This window comes from Ptiloglossa arizonensis, chromosome 8 (assembly GCF_051014685.1).
Source record: "Ptiloglossa arizonensis isolate GNS036 chromosome 8, iyPtiAriz1_principal, whole genome shotgun sequence".
In the NCBI taxonomy this organism is placed as follows: domain Eukaryota; kingdom Metazoa; phylum Arthropoda; class Insecta; order Hymenoptera; family Colletidae; genus Ptiloglossa; species Ptiloglossa arizonensis.
Window position 1 is genome coordinate 3,880,602 of NC_135055.1, and position 26,533 is coordinate 3,907,134.

The following is a 26,533-nucleotide window of genomic DNA, read 5'->3' on the forward strand; positions in this document are numbered from 1 at the left end:
CATCACAAGCGCAAGAGCGACCGGCGTAGGACAGGGACAGGGGGTAGCGGAGACAGACAAGGGGAGATATCCCGGGCACGAGTGCTCGACAGAAATACAATAATCATACAAGCCGGTACATGGCCCGCATAATAGGTTCGCCGAGAGGCCAAAGGAATACGAGCATCCGGGAGGAAGGGGGCAGAGCGGTAGCGCGCGGACTGTAATCTCGGCCAGGCGCCCGCACATAAATTCCGTCGGATCGACTGTTTGAAGGGGGCACCCGCGGTCGTGCTCCCATCGCCGCTCGCTTCTTAATATCTATAAAGCTGGCGCCGTCCCGGGAGTCTCGAATAAATAAATTTCCACGTCCGAGGGAGAGCGAGAGAGAAAAAAGGGCGGCCACTTTGGAACGATAAGCAATCCACGGGGGAGGATCGGGGACCCCTCCAGTGGTCAGAGGATTCGCGCTCAGCGTTTCTTAATTTCGTTTATGGGGGCGGAGAGAAACGAACGATAGCGGGCAAGGCGTTAAAATTTGATGACCAACCCCCGCCAAGAATTTTTACTGCTCCCGTATCACCCAGGGATATTGTTTTAAGTCACGTGTCGAAGGTTATCGTGCGGCTGGGTAATGACCACGGCGTTGATAGAGACCTGTGGACGAATCCTGATCGGGAGAAGTATCTACGTTCACGTTTACTGAGTTAGACGCGAGGTCCGGGATGATCCTGTGGATCGTTTCTGATCGAATAAAATATCAACGTTGGTGTTTACGGGGCTGAGGTAGAGGTAAGATCCCGTAGATCATTTCTAATGAGCAATTATCGATAGTGTTTATGAGTCTCAGTTAGTAGCACCTAGGATCCTGCAGATATTTTCTAGTAAGCAATGTATCAATAGTGTTTGTGAGTCCAAGATAATAGTATCTAGAATCCCGTAGATCGTTTCTAATGAGCAATGTATCCTTAGTGTTTATAAGTCTGATTTATTATTGTCTAGGATCTTGTAGATCATTTCTAATGAGCAATGTATCGTTAGTATTTATAAGTCTGATTTATTACTGTCTAGGATCACCTAGATCGTTTCAAATGAACGATGTATTGTTAGTATTTACGAGTGTTAGTAATGTCTAGATCAATTTTAAGTTAACTTTAAGGTAATTCTAGAATCCTGTAGATCATTTCTGATGGGCAATATATCTTAGCGTTTATGGATCTGAGTTAGATTCAGAGTCTTACGTGTCATTTCTAGTGAGAAAAGATATTGTTAATGCGTACGAGTCTGAATTGGGTTTACAATTACGTGAATCCTTACTGATGGATAACTAACGTTAATGTTCATGGGGTCTAAATTCGATCGGTCCTAGATCTGGATTAGGTGTCGTTTGATTTGAAAAATATCAGGATTTGTAGTCGAATTTTGAAATTGGATTGATCTTTAAAGAGCACACACATTTGTTGTTTTTAAGTTTGTTTTGCTATTGATCGCTACGCTCATCTTTTGAGCCTGAACGATTTTTCGCGACGATACGGTTAGGTTCAAATTACATCAAGATTAGGCTCAAGTTAGATGAAGGTGATGTCTGGGTTAAAGCAAGAGTTTACATCTATATTAGCAGGAACTAAGATTAACTTCGATGGGTGTTAGAATCAAATTAGAACGAGGTTCAGTTTACGCTAAGATGCCACACAGTCTCTACTGCATAAATATCTTACATCATTTGCGTTGTCTCGTACAAGGCATGAAACGAATTTCTACCAAGCATTTTCATTGTTATAGCCTGCAGTGTTATTTTTGCTTGTTTTTGTTTTTACAATATAACCTATTTCGTCTGACCTGTGTAGTCTTTTATAGCCTTTGGATATTGTGATACTATGAATTTTAATACATCCTCCTATGAATATATTATGCATGTACTGACTATTTTCGTTATTATTTTATGTGTCAGTAATAAAAGCACTGTCTCGTCTTGTTCTCGCTTCTCTTCTATCTCCAACTACTTTTCAAATATGTATAGCACCACAAAAAGGGTCAACAAAACAATATTATCAATTCATCGACTCAGAAATCAAAACATATCGACTCTACTTTCTCTGAATTTCTCAATTTTAACAAAAATTTAAAAGTACAATATTTATACTACACTCTCCCCGAAAAATTACCTCCGGACCGAGATGCAATCTTCTCAGGCGCGCATAGTATCATATAGTACATTTTGCCAGCCTTTTATTTCACAAAGCTGATTACTTTACCTTCTGAGAAAGCTCGTTACCGTCCAATTACATTTCTCTTCCCTCGTTTGGTCGACAAAAACCATAACCACAGTTTCATTTTCTTATATATTATATCTTTACAGTTGCAACTACCTGCATGGATCATTTAACAAATAGGATAAATCTCAATTGGTCGTGGAAGAAGCTACCACCCATTATTGAGCCTTTAAAATTTTATTCTAAATATAAATCGTCACTCGATACATAAGTCCGAAAGTTTAATTCGTTGCACTCTTCCGAATCCGCTTGAATCTATAATTCTTGCCTTCACCAATGTGTTTGGATGTTTTTGTAGCCTTCTTACACCATGTTGCACTTTCCTCTGCACTTCACGTTCAAGTCCTTGCGTAGATCCTCGTTTTTGATAAACCACAGATTATTGAAACTTCGTTCCGAAGTCGTTGAATCGCGTCTAATAGATTGTTCAGTAAGTTTTGTCCTTCGATAGAACTTATTGAACAGTACTGTTCAAGTACTGAACAGTACTCAAGTAAGAGTTTTCTCGAACGACAAAACTTAGTCAACAATCTATTAGACGTGATTCAAAGACTTCGAAAAAAAAGTTTCAACAATCTATGGTTTATCAAAAACGAGCTTTATCAACTTATTGAACAGTACTACATTGAACATTCAAGAACTGAACAGTACTCAAGTAAGCTTTTTATCGAACGACAAATCTTATTGAACAACCCATTAGACGTAATTCAACGACTTCGGAACAAAGTTTCAACAATCTGTGGTTTATCAAAAACGAGCTTTGTCAACTTATTGAACAGTACTACATTGAACAGTACTGTTCAAGTACTGAACAGTACTCAAGTAAGAGTTTTCTCGAACGACAAAACATTTGAACAACCTAGTGCTGTTGGACAAGTTTTCCCAAACGACGAAACTTATTGAACAATCTACTATATTGGACTTTTTGCCCGTTCCTATGACCGAATTCCACGGTTGCATATCGGAACGAACGTAACCTCGTAGAGAAGGAGCTTGTTAGTCAGCAATCGAAGAGAATTACGTCCTATGATCCAACTCGATGCCCACAGCTCGCGAGTGAAAATGCAACGCGTTACATTCGTCAATGTTGGTACAACATCGCGGCCTATCGGGTGTCCCGTGATTCGACGATTCCGCAAACCGGAAGCGCGACGCACTGTCTCCGTTAATTAACGATCGGACGCGATGCAGATAGTTCGATCGTGGCGACGGATTCGTGCACGGCCGCAAACCCTCGGTGTTTCTACCGTTACGGTCGTTTCGTTGGGGCGGTCGCATATTCGCGCGATTCCGACGTCATACTCGATCGCGTTCCTGAGGTCCGTGCGCTCGCGTCGAATTTTCCGTCGGTCGGCATTTCAATTACCGCGACCGTGCGATCGACTGCCGCGGCCCTGATTGAATTTTCACCGGAGACAGGCGATAATGCTTTCTAATTCCCGAGCACCCCCCTACTGCCACTCCTCGCCCACCCGCTCGGTAGCGTATCACACTGTCGACCGTCATCCTCCTACCCTAGCCGTTCGATTTTCCGGATTTTGCAAACGGGACCGCCCCGCAACGCAGAGAATCGACTGACGAATGTTGTCGCTTACCATCGACGCGGTCAAACCCCTTTGAATATTTCTCTCGCGTGTTTCTCGCGCGATGGAGGTTAGGATCGCGAAGGACTCGACGGAGAACGAAAGTAAACGGATCGGGGAAAATAAACAAGGTTATCGAGTACAATAGTGGAAAGGATCGATTTACGAATGTCCGGGTTCATTTTTGTTTATTCGTTTATTCGACGGCTTTATTGCGTTTTTGGGTGTGGTATTGTGTATACGATGTAAATATTCATTGAGCAGAAGAGGAGGTTGCGGATGGATGTACCGTTTCTAAACCTGAACTAGAGTGTGCGTCGCAGTTAACTAGAACGACTGTGTATTCGATGTACGTGTTAAGACCTAATCTCAAATAGTGGGTGTTACGTTTAGCTTCGATAGTCAAGTATCTTTGTTACTGTTAGAGATATGAAAAATGTCAATGAATGAGAGAAACATTTGCTACCAAGGGGCTAATGTTACGATATACCTTTTTTTCTCGAAGTCACCTTTGCCGAGATTTCAAGCTCTTCGACTTTGAAGTATAAGTATAGTAGATCTAATTTTAATAAGTATAATACTTAAAATCTGCAGCAGATTTTAAGTTATAAGTATAAATAATTATTTATTTATATTCATACTTACAAATAAACATAAATACTTATTTATAAGTATATAAATCGTAATAAATATAAATACTTATTTATAAGTATTTATATTTATGCTTTTCTTTTTATGGAAGATATAGTGATCATCTCTACGTTATAACAGGCGTCAAGAATAATAAAATAATGTACGACTGTACAATCTGCATACATAGTTTAAATGCATTTTAGACGCAGACCCATGATTTTCCAAGTTCCTCGTTACACGAACTACGGGACAAAGAAGAAATAAATGAATCATCTCTTCCAAATTGCACAACTGCGCGGGAAATATTCGAACGAGAAATTTAAATTGTATTTTCAACAGGTACAAAGCAATCTACATTGAAACCTTTGCATCTCGATTGCAGAGAGAACCATCAGCCAGCAGTTTTCACGTTGCTGACCTAATCGCGAGCGAATCGAAGATTCGCCAAGAGAATTTTTTAATAAACTTCGTGTAACAAGTACAGACTATTCGCTAATAACCGTATCGCGTGTACATTTAATAACACGCCAGCTGCCCGTCGAACAAAAGAAACTCATCTCTACCCTTTTAATATTAAATTTCAGAAAGTTGAAAATCCTACAACACAAGGTGGCTAAAAAGGCAGAGAAAAAATTACTAAAAGGGAACACGAATTCGTCATTGGGAGATATTCTATTTTTAACGGCCATTTTCGAGAGGATTTTCGTAAATTGAAAGAATTTCGGTACGTGTATTATTCAAGGCACGATAAACTTCTACTTGGCTCGTAAAATATGAAAGAAAATTACTCGAAATTAATTTCCATCTACCAAAAAACACGAAGACACATCTGTAATGATACCGCGACAATTTCTGCCGAGTATTCCTCTTTCTATTAATCCGTAACGATTATTTAGAAACGCTAATCTAATCTAGAACAACCTTCAAGAATCGTTCCTGAAGTTTGAACTCCGTAGAATTGCGTGACATTTCACATTTTTCTCTCTTTCTCTCTCTCTCTCTGGACCATCAGACGTATTAATTTCAAACTCTGCGTGTACGTTTACTCGTGTTCCGCCAAACCGTAGAAATGTTTCCCGACATGTTCTTCTTGTTTCGAGTTTCCACCTAAAACCGTACGAATTTATTTTTCAGATGGTTACGTACTTTGAAAAAAATGCGAAAAAAAAAGAACAGGTCCCCCGTTCCCCCGTACCATCGCCAATCTAACAGGTTCGTTAGTGTTCTAGTTACAGGTTAAATATCGATTCGATTTCGTTAGCCATGGTTCGCCGGTTCGTTCAGTCAGAGACGAACGCGCGTCCCGGATCGATGCTGTTTGGTAACCCGACCCCGAAGGGCCTTCAATTTCGCGGGGGGTCGCGGGACCCGGGTCATCGGGTTCCTCGTTCTCGAAACAATTGAATCGGTCCCTGTGTGTACAGCGCCCGTCGGCAAAGGGAAGCTTCTCCTTCGACCTACCCGGTGCCGAATTACCGAGACAGCTCCAGCCACGGGTCAGTAGTTGTTCCAACGGCGTCGACGAAGAATTTTCGCGCACTCGTGCGCCCGTAGTCCGTGCCGACTTCCGGTATCCCGCGGGAACCCGGTCGAGCGAGGCGAGTTTCGGCCTCTGGGCGCATTTACACGGGACACGTGCGCGTAAAGTGCCGGCGTTGCACGTCTCGCGAAGGGGTGGGTGAAGGACCACCCCCCAACCCGAACAGGGCTGGAAGAAAAATAGACGTACTTTCCTATCGCCGAGCGGAACGATTATTTGTCCAACGGAGGGTATATTTTGCTATTCGCGGGGATAAATCGGAACTAGCGATGGCTTCGAGCCGCTCGCGAGTCGCACCAAACGCACGGGGAAAGTTTCTCGACGAGATCGAATTGACAGTGATTTGTGCAACGCTCGAGGAATCTGTGGAGGTTTCGAACTTTTTTTTGGAAATAATTAAGAATTTTTATAGGTGACTGATCGTTCGGTAAGTTTTGTCGTACGATAAGAAATGGAGGTATTATGTTCGTCGGTTTATTTTTGTAAAGATGGTACTACCGTTTGATGAACGGTGTGTAAAGTTTCGTGTAGATCGACTCGTTCGTATGAAGACGGTTGTTCAAAGTTGAAGGGTTATGGTATTTTTTTACGGTGGAGAAAACAACAAAACTTATTGAACAACCTAGTATACCTGAATAATGGTATAGATCAGTATAAGTATTCTTCGCTGTAGTTATACCTCGCTATATGTATATCATTCGCTATATGTGTACCTCGCTATATGTATACCACTCGCTATATGTGTACCTCGCTGTATGTACACCTCTCGCTATATGTGTACCTCTCGCTATATGTGTACCTCGCTATATGTACACCTCTCGCTATATGTGTACCTCGCTATAGATATACTTCACGATAAGTGTATCTCACGATAGATATACTTGTCTACATATATACTTTATATGGATCTTAGGAAAGTCGGTGGACGAAGAAAAAGAAGAATTTGTAACATTTATAATGTTTATAACATAGGAAAAGGTGTATCTTCAGAAAACATGAATTTAAAATAGTTTTCTTTTAATAAAAGCAACAGTCATTTTGACTAATAAACGAATCTAGCGTTAAGTGTAAAATCATACACCGGGTTGTGCTTTCATTAATCAATCCTCGGTTTTCCCCTCTCTCAGTTTTTAAATTATTTTAAAAATTGTAACATGAAAGAGACTACCAAAATTGCGAATGATAATATTATGATGAAAAATACTGTAATCGCGAATGAACGAATATATATAAAAGTAAAATATAACCAGAATACCAGGTACAGTTAAAAATGGAATATGTAAAATCTCTTCCTCAAAAAATTGTCTCTGACAATACACTTATTTGCCAAAAAAAAAGAGAACGATAAAATGAATCTTGCAGATTTTTAGAGATACTTGGTCCTCCAATCTTTCGCTGATGCTGGACCCACTACTGGAGGGAATCATGGCGTTAGACAAACACAATGTCCACGACGTGGTAACGTTGAAGGGGGAATTTAAACGACCGTTGAAACGATTTTGGAGGATTTTAAAGATTCATAGAGGCTCCTCTGCCAACCGAGTGATCGAAATCGAATCAATCCGTGGTTGCGATATTCCTCTGGCGTTGTCTTACTAATTAACGAGAATTTAAATGAATAAACAGGTCACGCAGTTGACGGAATAAATCGGCGGTAGATGGCATAATTTACAGTGACGTTGGCCGACTACTAAACGTGGATATTTAATTAGGTAAACGAATCGGGCGAGGCAACGAACAGCGAATCGATATTACTTCGATCGTGAATTATTCGCGGCGAAACAGCATGTAAAGTAGTTTTTTTCCTCTTCCCCGAAGCTTCGAAGGGACTTCCCCAAAGTTCTACGATCGACGTAGGAATTATTAAAACCAAGTTTCACGGGAAACTTTTTAAAACAATGAGACGGAAGTGTCCTGGAAACTTGAGCAATTTTGGACATAATTAAACGGGTTTGTGCACCGTATTTATACTCCCACCGGAGTGAAAATAATCGAAAACACGAGGGAACGAAAAATGAAAACTGTCTAAGTTATAAGTCCGCAGAGTTGACTTTTTAAAAGTGACAAATGAAAATTCAGCGACGAACAGTCTTAACTTTTTTTTTTAAATAATTCAAGTACAGGAACGATAAATGAAAGTTGAGTTGAAAACTCCGTAAACCGAATCGACGTTTCAATAGCGTTCGAAATTTGAATCTGTTTGACGTTTCAGTTAACCTCGAATTTTTGATTCAAGTACGTGTATACACATATAGAATAAAACTGCTTCGAGTTTTGATTTCCACTCTCGTGCTTCCTTCGAAATGATTTCTCCAGTGAGGAATAGAGGTTATATTTTTCGAAAAAGGATTCCATTCGCCGTTGCTTCGCGTTTTATATCGCACTTGTAAACGAAGCTTTTTTCCCGATTGCCCGGGAGAAAGTCCCATTTAAAAAGTGGATCCGCGAAACGCGTAAAGGATACCGTATCACGGAGAAACCCCGATGGAAACACGGCCGACGAATTAAATTTATTTAACCGCGGATGTTAATCTAATTCCATCGTGTTACCAGCGCTCATTAAAACGAGACAGTGTGCTCGAAACTCTTTTCCGATCGAGTTCCACGGACTCGTCGAAATATTAACGGACTATTGCAGGATAAAAAGCGTGGACGGCGAGGTAAACGCTGGAAATGTATAAACGACTCGATATCGCTCGGCGAGGGGTGGGTGGGGGGAACGTACAACGGGCACGATCATCGAATCGATAGATAACAATATCTAGCGTTCGAGATTGCATATCGCGTTACAGGAATCGGTGTATATCGGCTGATTGCCTGCGTGCCCGTTTTTGACGCCAATTTTCCTATTTTCTCGATACATCGGGCTTGAAATGGAGAATACTAAAGCGTAGGAAGAGGGAGGCGTGAAAAGAGTACGAGGCATGGTCAATGAGAACGTCACGTGCAAGCCTGCTCGAAAAGGACGAATGTGATTGGATAATACGGGACGAAAAACGAATGAGAGTTCTAAGAAGCTTCATCGACACTTTTCAGACACAGTGGCGAATGGACAATGGAATCCTGTACTCCCGCTGTCGAGTGAAACTTTTACCCCGAACTGAAGTAACAAAGTTTCGTGTACGAATAAATGTATCATTGTATTTTTTATCGTGTCTCGAACACGATATTACCAATGAATCGACGAGATTTTCCCGATAAAAACGAGTATAAACACGACCTTACTCGAAATGTTTTTTAATTACGTGAGAAGTGAAAAGAAAATTGTTTAAGTTTTAAAAATATCATTTCGAGCAAGGTAGTATTTGTACTCATTTTCATCGGAAAAACCTCGACAAACCATCGATAGCAATTTCATTAGAATTGTAATTAATTTGAAATAAAATCACCTACCGTATTCGTTAAAAGTCTTCTACAGAGGCTGGCTCAAGGACTTTTATCGAGGAGATTCTGTAATTTTACTACGAATCAAATTTTCGATCAAAGATCAGACCAATGACAGTATATAATTGAACCTGGCCTTTGAACCTTATATTTAGTTTTACTTTTATACATTATTTTATTCATAGATGTAAACTGTATGCTTTTCTTACCTTTGTGACAATTCTCCTCGATCGTGTGTATTTGATTTTTGGCATACGTTGCGCGGCGATGTAGTCTATAATGAAAAACTCGCAGCCTTCAGGTATTTCGATATAATTTCCTAATTCAATCGAACGTCAAATTGAACGCGAAATGGCGCTTCGTATTCCATTAAGTCTCGCGTGAAACGCGTTAAAATCGTCGCATTGAGTATATTAAATTTCGGAAATTTTTCAACGGAATCACGATTTAATTAAGAAGCGTATAATAAAAACAATTCTATTTTTCTTAATTTGAAGCTTAATCAAGGAGGAAATTCACAACGTTCGGTAGAAAAATTCTCCAGAGGAAAGATCCGATGCCGCGTTCCGTAATTTTCACCCGTTAAGAAGCTGCGCGAAATAAGAGCGAAAAGTTGCAGTTAAGCGCTAATTACTTTATCCTTACCTTCCTACGGTGCCGTGGAGATCACATACCACGTTGAAACTCTGGCCAACTGCCCCCGGAAGCCGCACCTCCGCTGCGCAATCGATTGCTTCGTGAACTTCCTGTTGCGAATTTTGCGGGAACGTTCCCAGGAAACGTCATCGATATTCTTCTTCTTAAATTCGTCGCATTTCACGGGACGTTTCACCCCTTTATGGCCGTTGTAAATTGTAATACACCCGAGCTGGAAACTGTCTATTTTACGAGAAAATAATTAATTTTTGAAAACAATAAATACGAAATATCTAAAATTTATCTCCGCTGGAACGTTTTTCGTGACAATTTATTATACCTGTCGAAAAATATTCAAAATATTTTATCACTAATGTAGTACATTATAAGAGAGACAGCGCAATTTAAGAACATTTAAAACAATAATTCTATTACGAGAAACGTCATATATCAAAAAAATTATATTTATCCTTTATGCTAAATTTGAATCGATAATCCGAAATGCGTTAGATCACATTTAGAGAAATATTTCGACCAGAAATTTGTTAATAAATGTCGTCGCGATTGGTCAAATTGGCGTGTATATTGCAATATTTAATTCAATGACGTGCATCGAACGCCAAGTTTTACTTTTTTTTTTTTTTAAATCGTGGATGAAAACTTGTAAAAGAGAATGAAATTACAGAGAACTGCCAGCTATTGATCATCTAAAAATGGAAATACACGAGCGTTCCGATTTAAACGACGATTTAAAAATTCATGTAGCAAATATTAAACCGAGATGGTAAAGTAACGAATGTATTTTCGAATTTTTTATGACGCGCGAACGGTGCACTCGTTGGCATAAAAATGCAGTCCGAAGTGTGGCAGGAACCTGCCGGATATTTGTTACAACGATCCGCCATGCCACCCTTTCAAACATCCTCTAGGCCGTTCGTGCGCTTCTTCGCGCTGTAGGCACCGCGACGTCTGAATGAATCCAGCCACGGCCGATGTTGTCATTATTTACGTGCGCATTGCAAACAGACGTGTGTGCGTGTCGACGAACGCTCGATTCATGCTTACGCGTGTATCGAGTATTGTTTCGTATGTGTGAGACTTCGTTATTCATTCGAGGATTTAATGGTGTTTAGATAGATGCTTGCATAAACGTTTTCTGTAGTGTTGGCTGCTGAGATGCGGTTTGAGCGTATTGAGTCGTGTTTGAATTATATATTTCTAACGACGATAGATGAAAGTCAATTTTGTACTTGTCAAGATAGCGTGACAATCCTTGAGGGCTCTTGCTCCGCTCACTTTCCTTTTTTCTAAAATGATGAGCTTCGTTTGAAAACATTTGACGATGTATTTACATTACGTAGGCTTGTGAAAATAGGTCTCCGTTTTTATGGAAGCCTTCATTGTTCATTCGAATATTCGGTAATGTTTGTATTCATGGATATACTTTTCAATAGTCTCGATTACTGAGATATGGTTTGAGCAGATTGCCTTGTGTTTGAAGTAGATACTTGTGGACATGATAGATGACGAGCTAAAATGATGAGCTTCGTTTGAAAACATTTGACGATGTATTTACATTACGTAGGCTGGTGAAAATAGATCTCCGTTTTTATGGAAGCCTTCATTGTTCATTCGAATATTCGGTAATGTTTGTATTCATGGGTATACTTTTCAATAGTCTCGATTACTGAGATATGGTTTGAGCAGATTGCCTCGTGTTTGAAGTAGATACTTGTAGAGACGATAGATGCAAACTTTGACGCAATAAATTTTAAAGACTCTCTTTCTTCACTTTTCTATTTTTACCGATATTAAACTTTGTTTGAGCAGGTTTGACTAAGCACGTATTCATTGACATGTAGTTTTTCGAACATACGAGTCTATTTTCCAATAACCACACATAATGTCATGCACGAGGGTATATTTCCTTCGCACGTTTCCTTTGCTTGCCTTCCACGACCTTATAAATTTAATCTCAAACTTGTTAAGAAACTTGCTTCGAACATTCACCGCTATCGACAAAATCTATTTCGTAAGAGTAAGTTCGATCAAAGTGCTCGAAAAGTAGACGCCAATCAAATTCTCCACAACCGCTCCAAATAACAAATTTAAGTAAAAATGCAAAAACTCTACAAAGCGTGTACACGTATCCAAAAACCACACCTAAAGACCAAAATTCTCTTCGAATATTATTCGTAAAGAACAACGGATTTCTGATATTTCATCGTATCGTCTATATTCATCGCTTCGCATTCACCGCATTCAAACCAACAAGTTCTGTATTTCACAAGATTGATTCCGATTAGATTTACCCCGCGAACATCAGTCTCGCACGCCAGTTCCAGTTATCGTACTTTTCTCTGTAACTCAACAAGATGCACGTTTCGTCGGTTTGAATATGTTTGAGAACATAATATCCTCCGCGGCCTCGAACAACGTCATAAAGACTGACGCGTGCTTGTTTGTACAAACATCAATATTAGTACACGCATCAGTTCGCGGGTTTCGTGTTCGTTTTGAAACGCGTACACGCGTGTTCGTGTTCGCTCACCATTGTCTTTAGAGTCAGTGTGTCCTATCCTCGTTCGTGAACGGAGATTCAACGATGTGCACGCTCGATCACACGCAGAGACAGTCGGAGCCACGATCGCGAGGACGCTTTAACGAACCAGCGACGCTCGAGGCGATCGCTCTTGTTTTCCGCGTAATGAATGCGAAATTGAATAACATCCGGCGCTGAGCGTTTACCGTGGCCTCGTCACGGTTTCACCGACGTGGCTGCTCGTCGAATCGACTCGCGCGACGGCTGGTTTCATCGCGCTACCAGTATTCCGCCCTTTGTCACGGCGAGTCGTTAGATCGTGGCTCCAATTGCGAGCCACGGTTTGATTACGTTTTCGTTTCTTCGTTTTTTTCACCGCCGACAGATCATTCCAAACCTCCGCTTCGGGGTTTGATTATCCGAGCATCGTGGCAATATGTAGCTCAAGGGCAGAGCCTCTCAGAGGTCGAGACACTCAGAGGTCCCCGTAACTATTTCGAAAACCTCATTGATGTATCAAAGAAAATATTTCTTCTTTCTTTTTTTTTTTTGTTTCAGTAATATTTTTGCTACGAAAATATTGCCCTCTCTGTGCACGCGAGGGAATACATCGAAAGAAATGTAATTTCTTTTGTACCGGAATGTTCAACAATTCTAGAATTTTATTTCTTGTGGAATACGACGAGACAAAGCTACGTTTATTTCTCTTCTGGACAGAAATGTGACTGATTGTCTTTGAAATTTACGTATCGTTCCGTAAGAGTGTATTCTTACGAATGGAATGAAATTTTATGCGAAACGTTTAACTTCCATTCGTACGTAATGTAATTTTTTTAGAAAAATTAAACAAGAAGATTGAAGAAACTTCGGTTCCTTTTATCTTCATAATTTAATCATTTCCATTGGAATGCATGCAAGAACGATCGATGGAACTTGATTCCGTATATTTCCCTTCGGGTATCCTCTACTAGCTAATTAGCTACGAACTTAGAATAGTTCCTTAAGGTATAAAAACAAATGTAATATCGAACATAAAAGAAACTTCTCAACAGCGTAAGAATGCACGGAACTTGGTATATTTTAACAAAATATGGGAATATGTAACTCTGGTGTATTTTATTAAATTCGCCCCTAGTAACATGTGCTTCTTTCTTTCCTCCCTTTCCTTTATACGTTCCTAAATTATGAAACGAAGAAAGAGATATTAAAGTTCAAAGTGTTTCATCATTTCTCCGTTAGAATATAAGATATCGGGGGGTCTGGGAATAAATGGGACTTGGAAAATTTCAGTAGGTGCCAGGGTAGCTATAACTTTGAAAATGTTCTTAGTTCACTTGGTGTACCTAAAGTTTTCAATCGCAATGTTCGCGTTTGTCTTCGCATTCTCGGTACACGATAATGTGTATTAATATTAAAGCTCCCTAATGGTTAGTTCCTCTCGTTGATTTAATGTTAAATTTCTAACGGATACCGCTAGATGACGATTTACTTAAACCAAATCTCGCTGCTTTAATAAACTAGGATTCCTTCGTACCGCAACATCTGCTATCTATGACACAGTCCGCTACACGAGTCTCATTAATAAATCCACCATCGGAACGAAACTTCAGAGTCACCTTCGATTACGTCTCTGAACACACCGTGACGACAAAACAAACGTCCAATTCGCAATTTCTTCATTTTCATTCACCCGGTCGCTTAAAATCCCAAACATAGCTACTACCTTCGAATCCAGGGCGCAACCCTTCCGTCATGGAAACGTAGCAGATTACGATTTCTAACTAAATAGGCCACGCTACAGTTACGCGCAATTAGTCCCGTAAACAACAGCGGGACAAAGAGAAACGGAAATGCAGAAACCTGTCTCGAAAAACGTAGAGTAAAGAGGATTTATATCTCCCGCAATTAACATCCCTCCGAGGAACGATTCTTCTACATCCTCCTACAAAATTCACCCTAATTCTACAATACCGTGAAACACTTAAACACGGTTCCCTCATCCTCCGGCGTCGATTGTTCCCGAACCATGGTACGTCTTACCAAATGCATAATCCTCAGGCTCTTCCATCCCTTTAATTACCGGGCCAATTAAGTCGAATCTTCTACGCAAAATTGTCCTCCCAGCCGGAGTCACCGATCGAGCAATTACACGAGCGATTATCCTCTCGACGCATCCCTCAGCAACCCCATCCCCCAGGATGTCCGACGTTGGATCCGCCGACTAGACGAATCAGCGGGTTGCGTTTCCCGTGGCCAGTATCCGGTTGGAATGGAGGCAGTAGGAGGCCGAGGGTGAGTCGTAACATCGTCATTGTCCCAAGAATGGAAAGCAACCCTCGTCCCGCAAACAGACGCACACACGGCCGACCGCAGGCCGCGACAATGACGCGCGTGCTCGTGGAGAAGCGCGTGCACGCGCGTACTAATGGTACTAGGCACGGCTTGAGGATGACATTAAGCAGCAAGTGCAGCGGAGTGTGCATTGTCATTCCCGTTGAATGTCGTCGTGGTCGTGTGGGGCACGGTGAACACCGCCAACCCTGTGTGGCAGCCAGCGTCGTCACCGCGGCGGTGACTCTCCCGCAGCCCCTTCTTCGCTCTTTCACCCCGGTCCGACGTTCACCACCCTTTTCTCCTTTACGAATGTCCTCGGTGCACCCTACCCGATCGTAAAGCCGCGCTGCACTCGGCGCCGTGAGTTGTTTCGCGATGAAAACATGCGCACTGCGCGGACCCTGATTGCGATAACATTATGACGAGTGCGCGTACAGAAGTTGAAGTAACCGCAACTTGGCTGGGTTTGACGCAGACCTAATGCAAGTGTATGGTTAGGTTTATTGTAGACCCAGTGAAGATGTGAGGATAGGTCTAAATCCGGACCTGACGTAAGTATAACAGAAAGAAAAAGGAGGTAATATAGACCTGGCATAGTTGGAATGATAAGTTTAAATCTAAACCTAACCCAAGTGTAATGATAGCTCTAATCTAGACCTAATGTAGGCATAAGGATAAGGCTAGTCAAGTTTTAACGTAGAAATAACCACGTGTTTAGGCCCATGGATTTAGACCCTGATCTAACGTAGGTGTAAAGACAGGTTTACTGTAAATACAATGCAAGTGTAACCATGGGTCTATAGCTAAACCTAACGCAGTTGATACAGTGAGAGTAATGTAGATCTAGCCCAGGCGTAAGGATACTGCATACCCAGGTTTACTAAATACCCAGTCTAAATCTGGACCTAACGCGGATGTAACGACAGGTTTACATCCGGACCTAATGTAGGTGTAACAGAGGTGGAAATACGATGCAGACGTAACACAGGTGAAATGATAAATGTAAGTCCAAATCTGACGTTACTTAGGTGTAGCGATAGGTCTAAATCCGGACTTAACCCTGGTGTAACGATAGCTCTAATTCAGACTCAATGCAGGTGTAATAATAGCTCTAATTTAATAATAAAGAAGTTTAGACCTATGGATTTAGATCCAGACCTAACGTAGGTGCAACAATAGGTCTGGGTTAGGTCTAGCACAGACCTAACGTAGGCATAGTAGTAGGTCTAGCACAGACATAAAGTAGAAACAATAGGTGGTCTGGCACAAACCTAACGCAAACAAAATAAGAGGTCTAACCCAGACCTAACGCAGATACGATAGTAGCTCCCATCCAGATTTAAAGCAGATGTGCCAATAAGACTGCCCCAGATCTATCGCAGTAGATCTGCCCCATCAAATCTAACACTAATGTAACAGGATCTCACCTAAACCTAAGGCAAATCTAACAGTAAGACTAATCCAGACGTAAAGCAGATGCGACAGTAGGGCTAGTATAGACCTAGGACAGATGTGAGAGTGGAATTAGATCTAACTGAATGTAACAATAGATCTATTCTATACGTAGCCAAAGCTAATAGCAGATCAAACCACAAAATTATTACAACAGATGTACGTAGATTTAACGAGAATTTAGGCTTAACGTAGATATAACAAAAGCCTAATACAGATTAAACATAGACGACGACATCGTTTATCATTTTTGTGATACTAACAGTTTAATCGCCCATCCAAAATGTTAAATTGCGTTACGATGAACGGGACTAACCAAGACCTAACATAAATCTTACTCATACTACGGAATTGTAATTTGTTCCGCAATACAAACACCCCCACAACCCGACCATTGAAGTGTAATAATTGTACGCGCCCCGGCTACTATTAGATATGCATTTGCATAAATGCCCGAGCAATTATGTGCCGCACGATTATAACGCGCGGCCGCTGCGGTTTGTGCGTCAGGATTCAAGCGACGCGTACATAGTGATGGGATCGATACGATACATATTGACGATATTCAAACAATTCGATACATAAATATATGGTGCAGAATATCGAAATACGATTAATCCGACCAAAAAAAATATTTGATGTTAGCACTCGTTCAAAATGTTTGCACAATATGGTAACATTCGTGTCCATCGAACCAATTTACATTTTTTTATTTTACAAAGCCTGGAGAAGTAACAAGAACAATATTCAACCGTATAAATGTGTATTCAATCTCTTCGCTACCCAATTTTAAAAGCTAATTTCACTCCTTTAATATGAATCTTGACCGATAAAAACAACGCGTTAATTATTTTTCTTCTACGTATCAACGTAGAATTTCATTGAATGGGCCGATAACACTTCAAGTTGGTTCCTCGTAAAATTTGACAAACTCTCCAGCTCGAGAGTGTTTCAATCTTCAGCGATAAGCCAACTTATCATCCGATGGCAAATCATCCGATGGAAATATACAAAATTCTCCCGATCGTCTCTCACCGCAAAATCGTAGAGTTTAATTTTTAAATTATCCAAATTGCAGAGATTCCGAATTACGAATATTGCAATCCTGCTCAACTCCAGTCAGGAATCATCCCTTTCGGGTTCTGCGCTGACAAGCGTGTGGCCAGCACAAAGCGACAGGAGGGGAAATTCTATTGCCGCGGCATAGTTCACGGGGACGCTCGACCGACGCGCGATTTAATTTTCCACCTATCGGCTTCGAGAAGTCGGTCGTCCCTAAATGCATCGATGAATTTTAAATCGTTCCGGCGTCCGCGTGTGTCCAAATCCCCGCCCCGTCGCGACGGTCTGCGGAAAGTTCATTGGGTCAGGAGTGATAAAAGAAAAAAAAAAAATTCACAATCGAACGAGACATTCCACGGCGAAAAATCTTGCACACTGACGGATCTGCACGCCGTATCGCGAGATACTTCCTGCGACATGGTTCTCTCAGGGTAAATTAATATCCTACGAGCCGTTTGAAGGAAGATGCGGTGTGTTAACGCAACGACAGACAACTAAGTGCGCGTTGGAATACGAAGCTGTACGTATGGTCCCGATATGTTCTCCAGTGTGTATACAACGTGTTCCAAGCAACACGCAAATGCGTTCCACAAAACGTAATTTCGGTTTCTCGACTGTCACATCCGAGGTTCTTTGCTCGTGTGTACTCTCGAGCTTGAGGACACGATTTAGACAAATACTTTTAAACCTTTTTCGAATTCCAAACACGGTTGAAAATTCAAAAAAGATTAATTTGTTTCTTCATGTTTTAAAAGATTCAAGTTCCAAGTTACAAACTTACGAAAGTTTGATAATATTGTACAAGGACATTCTCAATGCTTTAAAATTTGTGGCGGGAATTCGTGAATTAAATGAAAATTCGTTTCTTTCGGTTCCTTAATGTTTGAAGTTCCACAAAAAATCATCTCCGGAAGATTGTGGCCAGATCCGAGAAATTGGCACTGTTATAGAATCTTAAACCGCACTATTCGCGCTTATTCGCTCTTGAAAACGTTGTTTCGAGAAAAACAACTTGAAAGTTCCGGTGTGCAGTTTTCGAGTGCACGAAAAGTTCGCTCGAAGGTCCTTTGACTTAGCCAAATTTCGCTCGAAACTTCGATGAAACGCAAGCAAAGTGAAGTGTTTTATTTTTTCAAAATGCCCGATCACACCCCAGATAGAATTCGAACGAAGTTTGTCCAGCTGTCCAAGAATCAATTACGAAACAATTTTTGGACCTCGACGGTTCACCCCCTCCCCAACGTCTACCCCCGCGAGTTTCTCGAGGAATCTCCGCGTCGTTAGCGGCAATGATCGCAGCACGACCGCGACGGTTCCCGAAGAACGATCGAGGACGCAAAAGAGCAGCGGCGAATTATCGAGGGGAAGTATGGGGGGGAGGGGCACGATTCGAGGGATGGCCCGCTGCCAAATAATCCACGGAAACGTAAAAGCGACGGTTTCGCGGAACGGAGCACCCGAGAGAGCGGAACGAACAAAAGGAAAGAGAGGAGAAAGAATGCAGCGGATTGCAATCGATAGGGGCGGGGGTGGTGAAAGAGGGGGCGAGTGGGCGGGGGGATAAACGATACCAGTCACGAGGGGGTGGCTCGGGTAGCGAAATGCACCCTCGAAATACGGACGGCGGATTATAATCTAAGATTTCCTTCTCCCCGGGACGAATAATCGACGGTTTCCTGGTACCCGAGTCGACGGAGGGAACGCGAAACTTTTAAAGGGGAAAATACGCTGGCAGCCCGCCGTCGTTTTCTTTCCTCCGCGGATTTTAATGGACCTTCGTATCGAGACATTATTACAACGGGACCACGAGCCGGCGTTATTTGTCCCTCGGTTTCTGGCGCAATAAACTACCCCACCCGTTTCGTCTTTGCGGCCACAAGGTGGAAGGAGCGGGGGAGAATTTAACGCTCCGCGTATCCGCGACGCTTCAAAGGAACCGAGCGAAAGGGATCGAGGGTGGTTTCGCGTCGAAGCTGCGTGGGTTTCTTTTTTTAAGGGCGCATACATAAGTTACTTTACTTAAGGTTTCCTAATTTAAATGTAAAAAAAAGCTTCAAATGCTGAAAGTTCATTTTATCAAAGCTTCAAATGCTGAAAGTTTTTTAATTTATATGTAAAAACATATAAATTCTTTGTTTCATTTTCTCGAGGTTTCAGTCGTTGAAAATACTGCTTGTACATTATTAGATTGGAATTCGAAATCAAAACTCAAAGAACAAGATTGAATTTATTCCTAGAGCACCCTTGTTGCCACAATCCCAGATGCAATCTTCTCGCGCGCGTACTGTACATTTGGCCACGTTTGAAACTAGGAATAATTCGACGCGATGTAATGTGTATTCTATGACTTGTAATACGTAAATAAAGTATCTATATTCATTCTTTGTTTCATTTTATCAAAGCTTCAAATGTTCAAAATTTTTTAATTTAAATGTCGAAAAATATCTATTCTTTGTTTCATTTTCTCGAGGTTTCAGTCGTTGAAAATACTGCTTGTACATTATTAGATTGGAATTCGAAATCAAAACTCAAAGAACAAGATTGAATTTATTCCTAGAGCACCCTTGTTGCCACAATCCCAGATGCAATCTTCTCGCGCGCGTACTGTACATTCGCTCTCGTTTGAGAATAGGAATAATTCGATGGAATGCAATTTGTATTCTATGATTTGTAATATATAAATAAAGTATCTACATTCATTCTCCGTTACATTTTATCAAAGTTTCAAATGTTCAAAGTTTTCTAATTTAAATGTAAAAAAATATCTATTCTTTGTTTCATTTTCTCGAAGTTTCAGTCGTTGAAAATATTGCTTGTACATTATCAAATTTGAATTTGAAATCAAAACGCAAAGAACAAGATTTATTTTTAAAATACCTTTGTTGCCACAATTCCAGATGCAATTTTCTCGCGCGCGTACTGTACATTCGGTCTCGTTTGAGACTAGGAATAATTCGATGGGATGCAATTTGTATTCTATAACTGTATATTATTGGATTGGAATTCAGAATCAAAACTCAAAGAACAAGATTGAATTTATTTTTAGAGGACTCTTGTTGCCACAATCCCAGATGCAATCTTCTCGCGTGCGTACTGTACATTTGGCCTCGTTTGAGACTAGGAACAATTCGACGCGATGCAATGTGTAGTGTGCGACTTGTAACAGGTAAATTCGTTGAAATTTATTTAAACATGCGATCCAATTGTTAAACAAACCATTTGTAACGGTCCCGTGGCGTCGAAGCGAAGAATATTTCGCTATCTGTCTGCTTCTTTCTTTTTTCCTTGTTTTCCGACGTTTTAACGGCGGAAGGCTCGCGTTACGACGGGAATAAAATTTTTTACTCGCGACGCTCGAGCTTCGACGTGACTCGCGCAATCGCAAGATAAAAGTCGCGACTTAATTCTCCGGAGACAATTGCCCGGGACGCGTCGTTGCGGCAACGAGCGTTCCACGGCGAGGCGCCGTGATAACGCTTATGACGCATCGCGGCGGCGATAAGGCGGCCGTTCGTAAAAATATTACATCGCGGCCAGCGTCGTCCGACGTCGCCGCGAATTATAGCAATCGCGGTGGAACGGTTGAAAGAAGAGATGAGCACCGTTGGCAAATGCGAAATGGTTTTCGCGAAACGATAGTTTCTCCTAACGAATAATCGACAGAGAAGAACACATCAATTTTGATTGAAGAAAACTAACGAAATAAAAACTATTTTTATAAATACGTTCGTATTTATGTCTGTGAATATTTATGGCGAAGTGATTTTTGAAAAATGAAAAAGGTGCGAATAAAAAAGTATGTAAAATTGGAGTTGAAATAAGAAATTTGACATTTAATTTGTCCGTTTTCAGGGAAGATAGAGAACAAATTTATGTAAGTTTTTTTTATGTAGAATTTAACTCTAAAAATGGTTTAGAATATTTTTAAATATTTTTGAAAATAGCGAATATATATCGGGGAAATGTACACATGGACTTTACTCGAAATCGAAGTTTTGACTTTTCGATATGTAAGAAAATCCATGTAAAAAGAATTTATTTTGAATCTACAATAGAACAAAGAAGAAGGAAGATAATGATCGGGTCAATGTATATAAATTAATCTTAATTAAACTTACGTATTTCAAACTTGAATAAACTAATTACACAGACGAGCGGCAATCCTCGGACAGCCGTCTTCAGAGTTTCGCTTTGTGGAAGAGGTAGGAATATTTCTTGTAAATTAAGAGAATTGTTCTATCTTTCTTACCGGTCATCCCTTAATCCTATGCTGTTTGAAATTCATTTTAACTTCTTCCTTCTGAAGTAAAATTAAAAAGTCCCCGTCTTTGTAATTTTTAAACGCTACTGTGTTTAAAAGAATGTACCTATTTAAAAAGTTTCATTTAATTTAAGTGGTTTTACATTCCTCAATTTAAACGGTTTATACGTCGTTTTACCGAAGCTATCCGCAAACATAAACACGGAAAAACTTTGAAGGTGTAACCATTCTTGAAATTTCTTTAATGTTCTTTTCCATGGGAAACTATTTTATTTCGAAAGTAAAGCCAATAAAATTTCCTAACTTTTGTTATACGAAACAAAAACGAAACGATAACCGATGAATACGTTATAAATACAAAACAATGTTGAGAGAACTATGCAGAAAATTTTAACCGTTCTAAACTTTCGAGCTTTCTAGTTTCCAGTTTCTTTTTTCATGTTTTCACTGCTGACGACAGAGAACTTTTTAACGGGTGTTTCTACGAAGAATAAAACACAGCAGAAAACACATTTTTTGTTTCACTACACAGTATACTACATTTTCCTCTTCCGGGCGTCCTTTACTGACACGATGGTAATTGTTACAAAATTACACAAATTTGCGAAATATTTACAAAATGCCCAACGAATCGGAATAAAAATCCTTTCTCCGGAAAGTGAAACGTTTCTCCAATTACGCCACGTTCTACGATTCGTCTTGAATTTTCCAAGGTACCCCTTCTTTTCGTGCCTCAAAGGCAGAATTTTATAGTGTTTGATAAAACACTTGAATCTCGCCCTGGATTCTGTGTAAATAATCTTTCCTCGTTAAATAGAGTATCCGTAGCCAGCAAAAACACGGTATGATTTACAGAAGCCAATCAACGGGACACGATTCCGAGTTCAGAAAACTTTCGCTCTCGTCAAACCCTTATTGCTTTAGCACTTTGTTCCAGTTAAGTCTCTCGATGAACTGGCACTCACGGATCTGCTAGAATTCTGCTTTTTTTTCTCTACCTCCGTTCCTGCACACCACGACCCGCTTAAGTCCGATCCCGGTACTCCAAAAGTGCCTTTCGTTCGCGGTTATTCTTTGCCATTTGCTTAATTTCTTAGAGCTCCTCCTTCTGTTCAGCTCGACTCCTTTGTTTCCCAGCGATTGCCTCGCGAATGGCACAAGAGTGCCTGGCGATCATCCCCCCTCTCGCCTCTGATTCGACGACCCATTGACGCGTTCAATTCCTTTTATCCGGACCCGTTAATTGCAATTTATTACCAGTAGCTGCGTGTCGTTCCGCGCTCGATTCTGTTTTTAACAATATCGAATCTATGTATCGGGGTAAAACGGGGCGAAGTTTTTAACCACGTTCCTTTAAAATAAAAAATTAAAATAATTGCTCCCTCGACAATGTTTCACATTCATCGGGGACAATACACTCTGCAATTCTTGCAGCTTTATAAAACGTTTCCTGTCGTAATTGGGGCCCTTTTCGGTGAATAATATAATAATCTCTAATAAAATTATACGACACACCGAACGAGGAATATAAAATGGACATTATTGTACACTTTTCTATTGAAACGATGAAACAATTTAGATTGATAACCAATGATCAAACTTTATTACTCCTATCCCATTGATCTTAAAAGAATGAACAAAAGTATCTTCGTGATAATATTTTCAAATTAATTACAATTGAGATATTGGACAAGTATTATATATGTCTACCAATCGCAAGATAAATGTAGAAGCTTTTCCAGACTTTCGTTGGAGAATGTTTCAATTTTACATTGTCGTTTCATTGTTTTTCCCAAAGAGAATTTTTCTTGTTATAAATTTGCGTGCATTGTAGTTTCATTGTTTCTCCCGTAGAGAATTTTATCGACCGGAAACGTTGAAAATAATTTTTCTCGTTAGAAACAATTCTTCGAACCTCTAATAAAAATTACATCGTCACATCTATGGGAATTTTAATATCGGTATTCGCCGGGAACATGTTCACCTACTACGAAAATCTCGGTCTAGTGGTACAGCACGAAATTCCTCCACCACTAAGTAGAATAACTCGTCCTTGGTCGGACGACCGAGGAATTCATCGATAACGCCGGAAATCCCATAGGAAAATGTAATTCCCCCGAATCTGTCGTTATCGAGACGCGAGAACCGATGCGATTTACATAACATTTCCCCCGATACTACGACAAAAAAAGCTAGTACTACCTCGAATGGAACAACCTGTTCGGAACTACCTGTCCCGATTCGTCCCCATTTGGGACACGAAGGCGGCCGCGACTAGCACGTATCGGCTTTCGATCCGACCGAGCATGTATCGCGTTAACGACTGCATATCTAAATACACCGAGTGCCTCGGAATCGACTATTATCGAGTGAATAGTGCCCATCGCGAGCTCTCAACCCCCTTGCCTTATAATATTAAGCGCGGTTCGTGGTACCGTTTACGGGCCGAACATAAGAGCTGAGAATCAAATTGACAGAATGTGTAATTGCATTGTATTATCATCGATGGTACAAGAAGTAAGTTCATTAAATAAGTTCTCTTTATTTTGGGTCCCTCACTGGGAAACACGAATTTCTTTCACTTGTATACGAGTTCTATATAAATAAATTAAAATTAATCATACGACTTCTCGTTCGCTTGCATTTGTAAATGCAACTGTTTTTCATACAGTCGGTCGTCTGCGTCCTTGCTTCGCTTATCGGTCTCGTAATGAAAATAAAAATTAGTCGCGGTAAATTGTAGTATTATGACGGCAGTATCACAGTTGTAGTGGCGAACACATTGTTTGTGATTTCGTATCTTTTTTCACAGTCTCTGCATTTTAATTTATTTGAAAAACCTTTACATAATTTCGTAATTTTGAAGAGTCGGTACGAAAGATAGTGGTTGTTAAACAGTGAGAAATATATATGTTTAAATAAACAAACTGGTGATACCTTGAAACGACCTACTTGTGCGACATAAAATAAATTTTTCTTAGTGAGAATTCAATTCTCAAATCATTGCAAAACCTATCCAATAAATAACAGTATCAATATTTGTAACCTATGTTTAACTTTAAATTCCCGGAAGCAATTGGTATGGTTATTTCCAAGCAATTCCTACAACTCGCCGCAATATAATTAACCTCGTCGGAGTCAGATGCTCTCGATGAACCAGTCCGTCGTATGGTCAGCGGCATACTGACCGCTGGGCAGCTCTGTCGCACAACCACCTAGCGCCCGGGCATGCGCTACCGTGACACGCGCCGAGGAGAGGGGATAACGCCAAGCGCCTAGGCATGCGCGATCGTGACACGCGCCGAGGAGAGGGGATAACGCCAAGCGCCTAGGCATGCGCGATCGTGACACGCACCGAAGAGAGGGGATAACGCCAAGCGTCTAGGCATGCGCGATCGAGACACGCGCCGAGGAGAGGGAATAACGCCAAGCGCCTAGGCATGCGCGATCGTGACACGCGCCGAGGAAAGGGGATAACGCCAAACAAGCGATATTCCCCGAAGTTGGCACGAATTTCTGCAACCGTGTGTGCTCCGTTCTTCGCGGAACGAAACACGCGAAATAAGAAAAGAAAGAAAAGTTCTCTCTGCAGGTTTTAGAAAGGACAGTGGGGATGACGCTGCAAGGGACGGACGGTTACCGATGCAGGTTGAAATTTTAACGAACACCCGACCACCTCTCTCGCTCAATTCAGCAACCGAGGCAACGCGCGCCTCGAATGCCGGGTCCTTTCGTCCTTCTGTCCCTTTTTGCCCCGTTTGAATGACCCTGGACGCTATCCCTGTCCTTCACGGACCTTCCTGGCCCCACCCCCTTGTTACGACCGCAGCGACCACCTACGGGGACGCTCGGATGTGAGGCACGCCGCTGGAGGATCGAGAGTACCAAAACGGAACGTGCCACGAATCCGCGCAGCGGATTCATTTACGATCTGCCGAGTGATAAGAATTTAATAGCGTATTAACATAAGCTGGAAACATAGGAGGGGTAGTCATCCACGCGTTGCCAAGTTTGTCCCCGGCAGTTCTTTTTGTACGATCATTTGAATCGACCGTGGATCCGCGTTTTGTATAATTCACTGTCGATTTTGGTTTCGATCCACGACCAAAATTTTTGGTGTCATTCTCCATGCCAGAAAATACTACGTGAACTTGGTCACATTGCTTTTTATTATGTTCGAATTGCTTTCTCTATTTATCTGCAATTGTATGATTAAATCATTCTCGGTTCCTTATTTGTAATTCTGCGATTAAAAATGGAATTTACCCAGGATATAGCATGAACCTTGTTCCATCAAGTTATCATCTTTTTCGGGCAATGGCGCACTGTTTGAGCGGCAGGTGATTCATCAATGATAAGGACGTCAAACGTGGGCGTGCAGAGTTTTTTCTGCTCGAAGAACCAGCATAATATTTCAAGAGAATACAATTGCTTTCGCAACGACGACAGAATACCATAGATCAAAGTGTTTCGTATCATTTTTTTGTTGTAAGTAACAGTTAATGAACTAATTCAAGATTATTGAGTAATAGACTCATGCATATGTTTTTATGAGAACATCAGGATTGCAATTACATATATTAACAAGTTCATTGTTACGTCAAATATAATTGCAGAGGTGTCGAAACCAAATGTGTTTCAATGTATACATTATTCTTCGTGTACAAAACTTGAACGACCTAACACCCTATGATAAAAATGTATCCCTCTGCACTTTACTACATCCTCTACAAAATGTGTGCAGCAAAACAGTAGACCGACTTCGGAGACATTCGGGGAAAAAATAAAATTTACGAAGCGTGGTCCAAGTATCGCAATTCTTCAACGTCAAAACACGAGTTTCTTCAAAAGCTT

At 40.9% G+C, this 26,533-nt stretch overlaps 1 protein-coding gene and 1 long non-coding RNA gene across 2 annotated transcripts in view; both read right to left on the bottom strand.

The window, feature by feature from the left end:
* Positions 1-10,171, bottom strand: part of LOC143150641 (uncharacterized) — a gene marked incomplete at its 5' end in the record, with an annotated part of 264,811 nt that extends 254,640 nt beyond the window's left edge. Inside the window, 2 exons of the mRNA XM_076319090.1 lie at positions 9,602-9,666; positions 10,038-10,171. Coding sequence (XP_076175205.1) covers positions 9,602-9,666; positions 10,038-10,171 — 199 coding nt within the window. The remainder of the gene's footprint in view (positions 1-9,601; positions 9,667-10,037) is intronic.
* LOC143150057 (uncharacterized) overlaps positions 10,044-26,533 on the bottom strand; it is a 75,840-nt gene continuing 59,350 nt past the window's right edge. Inside the window, exon 4 of the long non-coding RNA XR_012992932.1 lies at positions 10,044-10,271. This is a non-coding gene — a long non-coding RNA (uncharacterized LOC143150057). The remainder of the gene's footprint in view (positions 10,272-26,533) is intronic.